Genomic DNA, 15,048 nt, shown 5'->3' with positions numbered 1-15,048 from the left:
AGTTAAACAGGACAGAATGCCTATAAACTTTGTTTCTTGTCTTGCTGTCTGCTACCCAGTTCACAGATCCCCTCCACTTCCTGTCCTAGAGGCACAAGAGGAAGTAAGATGAAATCTCTCCAAATTGACAGGAAATCCTCTCTTAGGCTAGGTTCACATCTGTGCGGGTGGTGCGGCTGCAGATCCGCACAAAAATCCGTGCAGCCACACCACCCACACAGTGGAATGCGGACCCACAGGCGGGTGACATTAGTTCTAATGGCACGCCGCTCGCACTGGAAAAAGCAACCGTACTGGGAACTGATGTTCCCGTGCGGGCTGTGTTTTCAGAAGTGCAGGGACTTCTTCCCTGTGTGTCACGGGGTACGGGAGTCCATTCAAATGACTGGGCTCTCGTGCCTTCACCAGGGGGGACTGACAACTCATGGGGCCCCCGGGCAATAGGGGATCATGGGGTCCCTGTGTCCTTGCCCAAACTCAAAAAAGCCTATGAAAAAGGTACCAGGGGCATCTCATGGGGCCCCCAACTGACCCCGGGCCCTCAGGCAGTGCCCGAGTATTCCAAATGGTCAGTCCGCCCCTGGCCCTCGCAAACCGTACCCCGCACGTCCACATATATGTGAACCGGGGGTTAGATCCTGACAGGTGCCTGCATTGGAGGATTTACCCTTACCTTCTCTTCTGGTGACAATTGTACATTTTCGGAGTTCCCATCACTTTCTGTTCCAATGACAATGGTAAAAAGGACAACCGGAGCGTATGAATCTCCCTAGCAGGAATAGAGACCTACCCAAAGCTACAAACCTATCCAAAGCTACAAAAAGTTAAAGTGACGCTAAACAATATCATTGTTCTCCAAAAATTATCTATACACATCCCACTAGTTAATCGCCCTATAGTCAATTTTTTATTAAATCCTTTCCTGTTTTGTTTTACTGTCTCCTTGTAATGTCGTCTGTGAGCTCCCGCACCTCTCCTTTTCTCACTCACTTCCATTTGTTTAGAACGAGCAGTACACAATAGTTAAAGTCATATGCCTTGCTCTATGCACACAGCACATCCCATAGTTACATAGTTAGTCTGGCTGAAAAAAAGACAAAAGTCCATCCATTTCAACCATTTAAAAAAAAAAAAAAGTTATAATCCCACACCCACAGTTGATCCAGAGGAAGGCAAAAAACCCAGAAAAGCATGATCCAATTTGCTCTTGCTTCCTGATCCCCTGAGAGGCAATCGGATATTCCCTGGAACCACTTTACCTAGAAATGTTAGTATCCAGTTATATTCTGTGTATCCATGTCCTACCCAGGAACAAGCAAGAGAGGGTGGCCATGTTCTTACAAACAGCAGAACGGTATTGATCTAATGTAGACACCATCTAACAGGAAGTTGGATCACGGCAGTGAAAATTGCAAAAAAATTTTTTAAGTCAGCCAGTTTCTCTGTGAAATATTAAAGCCCATCTCTGGGCAGAATCGGCCTATCTCAGCAGACAAATTCCAACACCCTTTTTTTTACATATGTATTTGCCATTATGGCAGCTCTTCTGGTAGTGAAGACTGGTCACCCAACGCTGCAATCACAAACTAATGGGAAGCATCCCCGTCACCAGGGAGCAATGTGGACACCTAAAGAAGGATCTTCTAACACCACAGACCTTCAGAAAGCAGACTTTTACCTGGCCCATCACCAAATACACAAATACCATATACAAAATAAAAAAATTCTAGATGTAGTTAATGGGGGTGATGCTCAAACGTTTTCATTGGATTTGTGTTTAATGTAGTCTGATTTATGCTTTGTCCTGCAGGGTGCAAGCATGTGAAAGGCATCCTTCTCTTTGGTCCTCCTGGTTGTGGTAAGACCCTCATGGCTCGACAGATTGGTAAAATGCTAAATGCCCGTGAGCCTAAAGTGGTCAACGGCCCTGAAATTCTAAACAAGTACGTTGGGGAATCTGAAGCGAACATTCGCAAGCTGTTCGCTGACGCCGAAGAGGAACAGCGGAGGGTGAGTCCCAACAATTCTCATTTAACTTAATCAGCCCAACAATGAACTTCTCTTATTTGTTCCTTTTAGATCTCTTAACCACTTCCGGTCCGGTCCATGTATATAAACGGCCAGACAGGAGCAGTGCAGTGGCGGGTTGCCGTTCATAAACGGCGCCCGCCATTTTAGCCAGGGAGCACGCGGCACCGCGAAGTGGTGCCTGCTGTGTCCGGAGGACACAGCGGAACACCGATCGCTGTACGGGTCCTCTGTGTGAGGTCTCGATTCATGTGATCACTGATTGGCCAATCAGTGATCACATGAATAGTAGTAAGCGAGATGTCACTTCTGACATCATTGCTTACTACATCTGTGAATGATCACAGAGATCACATGGTATAAGGCTATTCACAACAGCCTTGTACCATGTGACAAGCTGTGACCAATCACAGCTCACACAGTATTTCTCAATGGCTGCAAGAATGCAGCCAGAGAGAAGGAGAAATGATTGCTTTTGCAGCCTTTATGGGTGTAAAAGCAATCCGTGTAAAGCTGAAAATTGGCCTGGCCAGGAAGGGAGTAAAAGTGTCCGGGCTTGAAGTGGCTTAAAGCAAACCGCCGAAAATAAAAAAATAAATCCCCTATTTATTTGCTATAATGTGAATATGTGCAAAGTTTCCATCTTCACCAGATCTTCTTATAAGTTCTTGGGCCATTTTAATTGGCTGCAGTGATGTAACTCCTGCACAAGCTTTGGTGGGTGACCGGGCCCTGGCTTTTTATGTGTCTTGAACACTTCAACAGCAATTTTCCTTCAATAATTTACATCTCTATTTCTGTTCAAATGGGTGTTTTAGATGTGTGCCAACCAACTCCCCCCCCAACATACAGACACTTTGTGTGTTCCAACACCTCCTGTTCCCCTTTTAATATGAAATAATCCAGCAGGTAGAGTGAGTGGCTCTCATAATGGGCACAGCGGGGGTGAAGACTTAGAAACTCATTACAGAGATCTCCCCAACAGAGTCCCCAAAGGTTGGAAGTCAGGTGAGGTGCCAGGTGGATTAACTCTTCAGCGTCTCATCTACAAACAAAATATATAAAACTTTTTCTTTTTTTTACCCAAATAATAAATATGTCCGCCAATCCCACCTAACAAAAAGTGTCCAAAAAAATATATATAGTGTCCCAAATGTCTCAATTATCAAAATAAATCTCCAAACATGTAGATCATTAAATTCTTTCTTCTTCAAACTTGCAAATCCTGATGACAATTAAACCCTATGCAGGAAAATATAGGGCATCACATCACTCTGGGTTGCTATCTCTTCATTCAGATATCAGGCTTCCTCCAATCCTAAGATTATTCCTCCATTTCCCTCATGAGGAAATTCACAGTTACCAATCGTGGATAAAAACACAATTTTCCTTTATTTGCCAACTTACATTAAAATAAGGATGAAGCAGCTCCTCCTCACAGGGATACAGATACAAACAAGTTTTAGGGAAACATTAGCCACATGTTCCCACTTCCAAGATGGCCGCGATCACACTTCCGGTCAGCGTCGATACGTCTGACGTCACGTGTCTCTGACGCGTTTCGTCACTTCCTTTGACTTTATCTGAAGGGTCTCATCTACAAAACACTGAAATATCCATTTAGAATGAACTGAGCCTTTCAGCTAGATAAAAACCCGCGATTGATATACATCATATTATCATGGCAGTTTTCTCCAGAGGTAAAGCTTGTTCACTTTACTCCTGACTACGAGCATATCACTGAATGCACCTTATGTCATTAATACACATAGACTTGTTCCTCATATTCTCTTTTGCCTACAGCTTGGTGCCAACAGTGGGCTGCACATTATCATCTTTGATGAAATAGATGCCATATGTAAGCAGAGAGGCAGCATGGCGGGCAGCACTGGCGTCCATGACACTGTAGTCAACCAGCTGCTGTCTAAGATAGATGGTGTGGAGCAACTTAATAACATCCTAGTAATAGGTAAGACTTTAGCTGATAGGTGGCATCTCTCTCACTACATGGGTGCTGCAGCCATATCACCGTCATTCTTCCTTTGTGTGTCCTGTACAGGGATGACCAACAGACCAGACCTGATAGATGAGGCTCTTCTGAGACCTGGCAGGCTGGAGGTCAAAATGGAGATTGGTGAGTGTGACTTTTTATTAAGGACTGCAACACTCCTCTGTCCCCCCCCCCCCCCCCCCCTTGACACATCTGTGTTATCTGGGCTTCTTCAGGCCTGCCCGACGAGAAGGGTCGCATCCAGATCCTGCATATCCACACTGCTCGCATGAGGGAACACAAACTACTAGCTATCGATGTGGAAATTCCTGAGTTGGCCACGGAGACCAAAAACTTCAGTGGAGCCGAGCTGGAGGGGCTGGTGAGGGCAGCACAATCCACAGCCATGAATCGACATATCAAGGTGAGACTTTTTTTAAATTTTGACAAAAAAAAGTTTTTCTTTGTTTCTATTATAATATTTTGCAAACAGGTCATTTTTCTCCTTCACTGATATGCATTGATGAGGCTGCACTTATGGGCACTGATAGCACTGGTGAGCATTGATGAGGCTGCAGTGATTGGCGACACTGATGGGCACAGATGGGCACTTTTAGGGCTGCACTGATCATCAGTGCCCTGATTATCAGTGTAAATGTCTCCTTTCAGACTAGCTGGTTATAGGCAGTACTTTCCTCACGTTGTGACAGCTTGAGGAAAGTACTGTCAATAACCAGGAAGGGTGTTTACATAGTAATTAGCTGTGATTGGACACAGCTGATCACATGCTAAAAGGCTGCTGAGATTTGCCCTTTACCGTGCCATGTGATCAGCTGTGTACAAAGGATACAGTGATCACAGAGAGTGCCGGGTGCGTTCCTCTGGGGGTGTGCGAGGGGTGCTGTTCTGGGAAGACATCATTTGACGCCCTCCCAGAACTGGACAATTGTGTTGTAGCTCTCAATCGGCTATATCACTGTCAGGAAGTAATTAAAAATGCTCTTTAAAAAAAAAAAAATATCCTGCCCAAAATTTACTGACCCTGACTTTTAACACTGACTTTGGCACTGACCTAGATCTAGGTATTTTTTCTCATATATAAAATATATATATTTTTTATTATTTTTTTTTTTATTATTTTTTACACATGCTTGTTTACTTCTTTTTCTGCAGTGAAAGCGAGATCCAATATATCTCTCTCCCATTCTGAGAGAAAAAAACACAGGGTGGCTGCACAGTGACTGATCACTTTGATGGCCAATCACAGGTTATCACAGTGATCAGGTGACCTGGAACCAAGAGTCCTGGGTCCTGATCATTGGTATAAGACCTGTGACAGCCCCGTATTTGTGCTGGTAATGTGCTGTCCATTGCACTGCCAGCACAAAGACAGATACGCATATGTTCGGCCCCACGGGAAAAAAGCCCCGTTCTCTGAGGCCACCTATATGCGTACAGTCAGCGGGAAGGGGTTAAAGACCTCTATATTTAGCCATATCTACCAATCCGGTATTAGCTCTTGGTCCTTTCGTTAAAACTGAATAATGATAAATGTTATCAGATGGGTTGTCTATGTTCACACAGATTGGGTTTAAAATGCCACTGCTAGCTGCCTATTCCCTGAGTTGTGTGGTCTGTGAATTGGGCAGTTGCTGCTTTATGAAGATGTTTTGTTTTATGACAAGGTGTACCTTTGTTGGCCAGAAAGCCCTCTCCTGTGTGTCCTGGTTATCCTGGTCTTACTGTGTTTGGGCTCAGCATCTTGATTTTGCAGCTTAGTCACCCACAGCCCACCCCTATGACTGAAAAGTGTATCCGTAGCCAATTAAAGCTGTCATTGGGTGGGGGGAATGGAGGGTCTATACCTTGCCAGCAGGGCTTAGCTCTAAACTCAAGCCCTTACTAATCCAAGATCAGAGGGAAGCACAAGAAAGGGTTTTCATAAAGGTCATAGGTGTCATCTTTGGTGTCCACTCTTAAGCAGGACTTGCATCCACTGGCTCGTTAGTCACTTTCTATACTGCTAAAGACATTTCTTGTCCAAGTGGATTCTGCTTTTAGCTATATGATGACCTAGATAAATGAGAACCCCCATAGACCTCATAGTGCCAACAAACGGAATCTGCAAAGTAGATTCTAATCACATTAAATGCAAGAACACAATGAGATAGCAGGCACGTTTTAAAGGCTAGGTTCACCTTTAGGAGCATATATGTGACAGATCGTGGGGGGTTCTCTCCTGTAGCCGCTTCCACATGTAAAATCGATGTGGCTGTGCAGGGCTCCACCCACAAAGTTGTGTCATTGTTTCACAGAGATCTGCGAATGAATAAACTACAAGTCCCATCTGCCACCAAGGCAGATGGACTTGTTCTAAATTTATGGTAGAGGTATGAGCAGAGAGCTGTAGAAAGAGTCTGCAGGAGCCTGACATTGCACCCACGAGCCACTGATTACAGGTTCTAGTGAACCTTGCAGGTTCTAGTGAAAAAAAAGAATAAATGCACATTTCTTTCCTGAAAAAATGTGCATTTATTATTTTATTTCTTAAAGGTGATCTTGACCTTTAAAGAGTTTGTTTTTCAGCATGTTTATGTATTTACACCACGATGTCTGAAAACTCTGTGCTATAGATGAGCCCTAGAACATGATGAGTGTGTTTACTGCCTTTCATTTAATATCCGCTTACCATACAGTAAGCCAAAGCCTATTTATCCAGCACATAACAAATATCAATTTGGGGGAATATACAGTTAGGTCCATATATATTTGGACACAGGCACAAATTTTTGTTTTTTCAGGTATTTACCAAAACATATTCAAGTTATAGTTTTATAATGTATATGGGCTGAAAGTGCACACTCTCAGGTTTAATTTGAGGAAGGGTTTAGGAATTACAGCCAGTAAAGGATTCTCAACAAAATATTACAAATCAACATTTTATTTATGATTTTATTCAGTTGTCCAATTACTTTTTGTCCCTTGAAAAAAGGGGATGGCTATTCTTAAGAGCTGTAATTCCTAAACCCTTCCTCCAATTTGGATGTACATACCCTCACATTAAACCTGAGAGTGTGCACTTTCAGCCCATATCCATTATAGAACTATAGATCGAATATTTTTGGTCAATACCTGAAAAAAAAAAACCTAAAATTGTGCCTGTGTCCAAATATATATTGATCTAAGTGTAGATATGGAGGCAGGAATCCGGCACAGACATAATTACTGTTCACTAGAACAAAGGTGCCAATCTGTCTTTCACATAATTCCATGACATTGAACACGTTGGTCTGATCCCTGGACACTTCTGCCTTTCTTTTGAGTCTGTGTACCTTCATATGAGAGGTGCAGGTTTTAAATATGTTTATTTTTATTTGTGAATATCACACACTAAAGGTAAGGCTGAATGGAATGCTACCATTTAGAAAGAGCTTTCAGAATGGAAAGGTTTGGTGATCGCTTCCCCAGCCATAATCTTCCTAATATTTCAACACCTGACAATATCAAACCACCATCCGGAATGTGTAAACACTCGTTTGACCTTAATACCTGGCAAAAGGCCTGTTCTAGTCTCTCATCTATAGAATGGGAAAATAGGTCCGTTATATGCAGCACATTGCAAAAATAGTAGATTGTAGATCCTAACCAGCTCTTGTTCTATCAAGATCAGAATAGGCCATTCCAGTTCACTTGTTGAAATCATTCAAAATGAGTGCTAAGTGGAAGTTTCTGCCTCATCTATAGTCACATGATTGGTTCTAGTGTAGTGAATACGAAGTGTTGCAATCTTAGCATCCCTTTACCCCGGTTCACATATATGCGGCTGTGTGGGCCACGTTTTGCGAAGGTACGAGAGCCCATTCATTTGAATGGACTCCTGTGACACGCAGGGAAGAAGTCCTTGCACTTCTTCTGAAAATGCATCCCACATGGGAACCTCGGTTCCTAGTACAGTTGCGGTTTACAGTGCTGGTGGTGTGCCATTAGAACTAATGGTACTCACTCGTGGGTCCGCATTCCTCTATGCAGGTGGTGCGGCTGCATGGATTTTCGTACGGATCTGCAGCGGCACCACCCGCACAGATGTGAACCTAGCCTTAGACAAGCATGGCCTTCACTGAAGCTGAATCTGTTTGCTTGTTTTCCTTCTTGATTTTGAAATTGATATGTACAAGGTTTTAATCCATTCTGTATTTCATCAATATCCACACTTGAAATGCATTCAGAATATATAACCTAAAGGTTAGTGTAGACAGCAGGTGTCAAACTGGTGGCCCTCCAAGTCCCATGAGGCATTGCAAGGCTGACTGTTATAAGAATGGCTCATACAGGCAGAAGCATGATGGGACTTGTAGTTCCACAACAGCTGGAGGGCCACCAGTTTGACACCCCTGATGTAGACATTCCATTTCTGTCAAAAATGCTTCACAAGCTGATGTCAGAAGGAAACCATGAATACCTGTTCACTTTAGCCTTCAGTGGGTTTTATGTATTGAAAAGCTCCTCCTGGTAGCTGGTTTGTAACCTTGGATACCTTCAGTAAAGATCTCCCCTCTCTTCTTAGGCCACTAACAAAGTTGAGGTTGACATGGAGAAGGCAGAGCGTCTGCAAGTGACAAGGGGAGACTTCCTAACATCCCTGGAGAACGATATAAAGCCTGTAAGTAGTTGTTTCCTCCTCATGGCAGATACTGAGCCTCCTGGACTTTCACTATGATAATGTATCCCTGTTTATTGTCTTGATGTGCCGTACTGCTCCTGTTATGTGTCACATACACCCAGTTTGTTGCATCTCACCTTTTTGTAGGCCTTTGGAACTAACCAAGAGGACTATGCAAGCTACATCATGAACGGCATCATTAAGTGGGGAGACCCCGTCACCCGTGTCTTGGAGGACGGGGAACTGCTTGTCCAGCAGACAAAGAACAGTGACCGCACACCCCTTGTCAGTGTCCTTCTGGAAGGTAGGAATATTGAATTCTGCTGGAGGTGCAGTTTATGATTTTGTATAGAAAGGTCATTAAATATTTTTCTGCTGACTCCTGTTTGTTCCTTGACAGGTCCGCCACACAGTGGCAAAACAGCACTGGCTGCCAAGATCTCTGAGGAATCCAACTTCCCATTCATCAAGATCTGCTCACCAGAGAAGATGATTGGCTTCTCAGAGACCGCTAAGTGCCAAGCTATTAAAAAAGTACTCACTCTCTTCTTCCCGACACATGACTTTACAGAGCTTGAATAATAACTGGGGAAAATACATTGCTCATAGCAGCCAAGCAAATGTTCCTTTGTATTTGCTAGCCCAGATTAGGAAAAGTCGTAGGAATCTGGTTTCCCTGGGCAGCAGCTCTGTGCTCCTTTTACCTGGCTGTTATTTGCTCTTTTCCATCTCACAGCTATATAATCAAGTCCAGCAGGGATTGGCAAGTTGCATTTTGGGGTCCTAACTTCTCTGATCACCAGTGATATGATGCTTACACTTGGTGGGGAACCTTGTTTGAAGTACACTTTCATTTTTAAAGTGCTTCCTATGAGGGCAGACGTGCGGGATCAGTCCCTAGCTGGGCTGTGTGTGTCCATTGACACACACAGCGCATCTCAACCCCGATCTCTGCTTACTGACTTAAATGACAGCGGCAGGAGCCAATCGCTCCCACTGCTGTCAGCCAAGCTTGTGTAAGTGACACCGGCACAGTGCCAGGTCGATACGAGAGCCATGTAACTATTTGGCGGGGAAGGGGGCACAGCAAATGGCAAAATGTGTTTTTTACGCTAAATGCATTAAGGTAAAAACAAAAAAAGGTTCCCTTTAGAACCATTTTAATGTCATAAAGATGATTGATGGTTATTCACGATGTCAGACCACCAACAGAGCCAGCTATGCCACCACTAATGTACTTTGTGCTTCAGATGTACAATGGGGGTGATGTACTGAAGGAGGAGAGGCAATGCTAATAGTAGATAAGGCGAGGCCCTGTTCACTTTGCTTTAAATAACCAATGTGGGGGGAAAAAAAAACAAAACTTTTTTTTTTTTGTACGATATCATTAGGTATTCAGAGTGAACACAGCTGTACCTCATATATGAACACTCGCTTTGCAAAGACAACCACCTCTACTCCTTTAGCAAATCATCCCCTAGTTCAGGGGTAGGCAACCTACAGCTCGCTAGCTGTTGTGGAACTACATTTCCCATGAGGCATTGCAACATTACAAAACTGAGTTACAGCTATGATTTGCAGAGGCATGATGGGACTTGTAGTCCTGCAACAGCTGGAGAGCCGCAGGTTGCCTACTCCTGCCCTAGCTGGTCACCACTGCTATAGTCTGCTGACTCGTGTTGCTCATTCAATATCTCTCATTCTTACTCCTTCCCTCCCCTATATTCCATGCTAATCATTGTGATTTGTAATTCTTTCCTAGATATTTGATGACGCTTACAAGTCTCAACTGAGCTGCGTTGTTGTAGATGACATAGAGAGGCTGCTAGGTGAGCCTTTTTGTACTCTTCCTTCTTTATAAAGGCCGTGTCGGGGAACGCTTTGGGATTATATTTCCTGCTCTGTCATTGTAGATTATGTGCCGATTGGTCCCCGTTTCTCCAATCTGGTGCTGCAGGCTCTGCTTGTGCTGCTAAAGAAAGCCCCTCCTCAGGTATGAGTATACTCTGGGAATGATTACCTTGTAATATTGTCATTGTTTCAGTTCAATCCACAGCCCCGCTAACCATCTTCTTGCCTTCAGGGTCGTAAACTACTGATCATTGGCACCACCAGCCGCAAGGATGTTCTTCAAGAGATGGAGATGTTGGATGCTTTCAGTACAACCGTCAAAGTTCCAAATATCACCACAGGAGAGCAGCTTATGGAATCTCTGGAGGTCAGTATATCTGGTAGAGTCTGCTATTTGCTGGGCACATTTATAGAAGACAGGTTGCTAACCCATCAGGACATTTAGAGGAATGGAAAAAAATTCAATAATTGCAGCAGCCAGGCCGCACAGTGTAGTGCATTAACCATGATGTGGATGGCCTGGCCGCTTGGTATCATTGGTTGTTAGGGTGCTGGAAACCAGCCAGCTTGCACCAAGGACACACCTAAAGCCGTGTGACCCACTGCCTAGCCTACCACCATCACTGATATTTTTTTTTTTGCCCCGTACCTTGAATATCGTGACTACTGCCTTTTATTTGTGGTGACTGAACCCAGGACCCCAGAACTGTGAGGCAACCGTGATAACCACTCAATAATTATTGGCCATAACAAAGTCTGATTGATAATCAATACTACCTTTTGTATATAGCTGTTTTATTTGGTACATCTTGATCCAGCAGATATCTAGAGCAAGGTGCCTGTTTTGCACATAACCAGGCAGATTGGAGCTGTCACTTTCTAATGCAGGAAACACATTATCTTACCTCCTATGTTTGTACATTACACCTTTATGACAATATCAGTCAGAGATTAGTTTGATTATTATTTTATTTTTTTTAATATGACTGGAAGTTTGTGTCTGGATATAAAAGATAGGTATAGATGAATCAGAGTGACTTGTGAGCCACAGGTGTGATAATTACTAGAGGATCGCAAACATAAAACACATAACTACAACTGTGTTAGAAATATCTACAAATATATGTTGCGCTCTTAAATACTTCTCAATAAATAATTAAATTATTACCATTAAATTAATTCAAATTATGATACAAATAACTAAAAAGTGTATAAATACCAAAAAATATTTAAATAGATAATTTCAACTAATCAATCTCCTCCAAATAAATATCAAAATAATTCCACATAAAATACTCCTCTGAAAAAATATTTTACCAAGTGCTCAAATCATTAGTGACATGATGTACTTACTAATACCCTCAATTTCATTTATATTCATAATACCCTCATTTAATATAACAAAAATAATAAACCAACTAATAACACTCAACTAAAACGCATTTAAATGATCCCCATAAACAAAAATAACCAAATGCTCATAAATAACTAGTAGTGATTAGTATGAATCCAAACATCATCAAAATAATAGTCCCATTGAATAAACAATTGTTTGTATATAGTGACTTGGTGCTTGTTGTTCCTCAATTTGTGACTTTTGTGAATCCTTCAAATAGTGAAGATGTGCGCTCACCTCCTTTGATGCCTGCAATTAGGCTATACACGCTTTCGGTTCACTTTCCCTGGAACCTGCTGGACATATACTTTTGCTGGTAAAATTGGGAGATCCTTCCTTTAGGAGTAATGGATGTATCCTCTGGTGGCTGATTATCCCCTCAGGGATTACACACTCCTTTTGTTATCCCAGACCTCCTAATTATCCTCTCCTTGTGTTACTCCGCATGCAGGAAGAAATCGAGGACATAGTGCTTTACCTTTTAAAACTTTTTTATTCCCACCATCAAAGTATTAAACTCACATTAGACAGGTTTAAATAACGCAATATCCCATTGGAAATCCTCTGCTGGCCTCTGAGTCATACACCTGCCGTCTATCGTGTTGTGCAGCTCCTCTCCGAGTGATGACGTAGCCCCTCCCCTACGCGTTACGCCTCCAATCACGTGGCTTCATTAGGGGGTTGTGATATCACAAGCACCAAGTCACTATATACAAACCATTGTTTATTCAATGGGACTATTATTTTGATGATGTTTGGATTCATACTAATCACTACTAGTTATTTATGAGCATTTGGTTATTTTTGTTTATGGGGATCATTTAAATGCGTTTTAGTTGAGTGTTATTAGTTGGTTTATTATTTTTGTTATATTAAATGAGGGTATTATGAATATAAATGAAATTGAGGGTATTAGTAAGTACATCATGTCACTAATGCTTTATGAGCACTTGGTAAAATATTTTTCAGAGGAGTATTTTATGTGGAATTATTTTGATATTTATTTGGAGGAGATTGATTAGTTGAAATTATCTATTTAAATATTTTTTGGTATTTATACACTTTTTAGTTATTTGTATCATAATTTGAATTAATTTAATGGTAATAATTTAATTATTAATTGAGAAGTATTTAGGAGCGCAACATATATTTGTGGATATAAAAGATAAACACAAAGACAACTTTCCCATCACTTTCTAAGGATCTTCTAACTAGTAAGACCTTGTTACATGTTCTCCCTCTTCTCTGGCAATGGGGGCAGCCCTTACAGCTGCACAGAATGGTGGCCACATTACAACATGTAACGATTGTTCTGTGCCGTAATCCCCTGAGATGATGCCACTCCAGGGGGTGGTTCTAGACAGCCTGGCTCAGAGGAATGTGGTTGAATGAATGCTGGCTGACATTCAGCCCAAAAGACTGAGGGCATCTAGAGGTAGGAAAAAAATACTGCAGGACAATTGTGGATCTATTTATTACAGGTACTTCTATAGTGCTGTCAATGTACGCTTCACACTCACATCTATTATACATTCACATCAGTCCCTAACCCTCAAGGGGTGTACAGTCTGAGGTCTCTAACTTACATTCATACATACATATACTAGGGACAATTTAGACAGGAGCCAATTCACCTCCCAGCATGTCTTGTGGACTGTTCTTTGTACTGCTCACTTTTCTCCATTTCATTATCTGGGGTCTTACCGTTCTCTTTGCTCATTTCAGCTCCTGGGTAGTTTCAAGGACAATGAACGCTCCATCATCGCACAACACGTGAAGGGAAAAAAAGTTTACATTGGAATCAAGAAGCTGCTAATGTTAATTGAGATGTCCATGCAGGTGAGGATACACAGGGAGGGCTGTGCTGGGGGGAGGAAGCAGCACATTGGTGGTACCATCCACTGGCCAGTATAGTCCGTGAGAGACACTGCCGCCTAGTGGCCAACAATTTTTAGAGCAAATGTAGACTTTATATAGAATAAATATGTCTTTATTAATCTAGAATTACAATCTGTTCTTCTTAGATGGACCCAGAGTATCGTGTCAGCAAATTTCTTGCCCTCCTAAAAGAAGAAGCTGCGTAAGTATGCATGATGGGGTATGTGAATGGAGATAGAGCGCATTAGGAAATTCTACCTGTGCTCTGGTCTGTCAGAATGTGTGTGCTCTTTCCCTGGCCTGCAGGCAGCACAACATACACAGTGTTCTCATTTATTTCTTTATATAGGGTTGAAACAGCGAACAAAAATTTCTTTTTTTTCGTTTTTTCATTAAATTCACATAGTTATTGCCAGTAGCCAGTAGTGGAAAAATCAGAGATTTTGCATGTTTTATTTAGACTTCTGCAGGAAGCTGTAAACACTCCCCATGTTCCAGAACACATTGTCTGCAGAGTGTCCCCTGCCAGGGAATGGCTGTAGAATCTCAAAGCTCCTATACATATTTCTCCAACTTCAACCACATGGAGCTGAATGCAGCAAGTCACTGTACACACTGGCACCAGGATGCCCCCGATGTAGTCTGACTGCAAGTGTAGAATCATGGAGGGATGTTCCAGCCCTGTACTCAGAGGAAGGTGGAGCACACTAAGCGTCCCTGCAGGCTGAACTGACTGCTCACTTCTTTGGCACTGTGTCCTGAATCTTTTTCCACTTGCTGCTTTTGAATGAACTTATTTGTATAGATGGTAGGAGTGACCCTCGGTGAATTGTGGTGACAGACAAATGGAGTGACAAGCATGTCTTCTCTTTATAAACACCACCACCATGATCTATGTAGGGGCAAAATGCCAATGTCTCTGCAAAGGGCCACCCACCGTATACTCACCAGCGCTCCCCCACTTTCTCCTTCCATCATTGCAGCTGGGTCTAAGTGAATCCGCAACCATGGGGAACACGGCTGTTGCTCCTTCAGTCATATGACAATGGTCAGGGCTAGCACTGTAACAGGGGAGGTGGCCACATGCTCCCCCATACACAGATGTGCCCAGTATTGTCACTGGCTGAAAAGGAGGAAGGAATTGGCAAGAGAGCGCTGGTAAGTTAGGTATAAGGGGGAAAGGGCCTTTAACCACCTCCCGTCCGGCTGCTGTATATAAATGGCTGGACCGTGGCAGTGCAGGGA

The 15,048-nt window shown here is 42.7% G+C and overlaps 1 protein-coding gene across 1 annotated transcript in view; it reads left to right on the top strand.

The window, feature by feature from the left end:
- The window catches only part of NSF (N-ethylmaleimide sensitive factor, vesicle fusing ATPase), a 114,820-nt gene that overhangs the window by 97,294 nt on the left and 2,478 nt on the right, over positions 1-15,048 (top strand). Inside the window, exons 9-20 of the mRNA XM_089674621.1 lie at positions 1,811-2,010; positions 3,832-3,997; positions 4,088-4,162; positions 4,255-4,442; positions 8,583-8,678; positions 8,826-8,982; positions 9,079-9,212; positions 10,441-10,507; positions 10,592-10,671; positions 10,762-10,896; positions 13,651-13,764; positions 13,950-14,005. Coding sequence (XP_089530747.1) covers positions 1,811-2,010; positions 3,832-3,997; positions 4,088-4,162; positions 4,255-4,442; positions 8,583-8,678; positions 8,826-8,982; positions 9,079-9,212; positions 10,441-10,507; positions 10,592-10,671; positions 10,762-10,896; positions 13,651-13,764; positions 13,950-14,005 — 1,468 coding nt within the window. The remainder of the gene's footprint in view (positions 1-1,810; positions 2,011-3,831; positions 3,998-4,087; positions 4,163-4,254; positions 4,443-8,582; positions 8,679-8,825; positions 8,983-9,078; positions 9,213-10,440; positions 10,508-10,591; positions 10,672-10,761; positions 10,897-13,650; positions 13,765-13,949; positions 14,006-15,048) is intronic.

The sequence above is a fragment of the Staurois parvus genome, unplaced genomic scaffold (genome assembly GCF_062004578.1).
Source record: "Staurois parvus isolate SC_StPar_1 unplaced genomic scaffold, SC_StPar_1.0 ptg000151l, whole genome shotgun sequence".
NCBI lineage: Eukaryota > Metazoa > Chordata > Amphibia > Anura > Ranidae > Staurois > Staurois parvus.
This window is presented reverse-complemented; position numbering and strand designations above follow the sequence as displayed.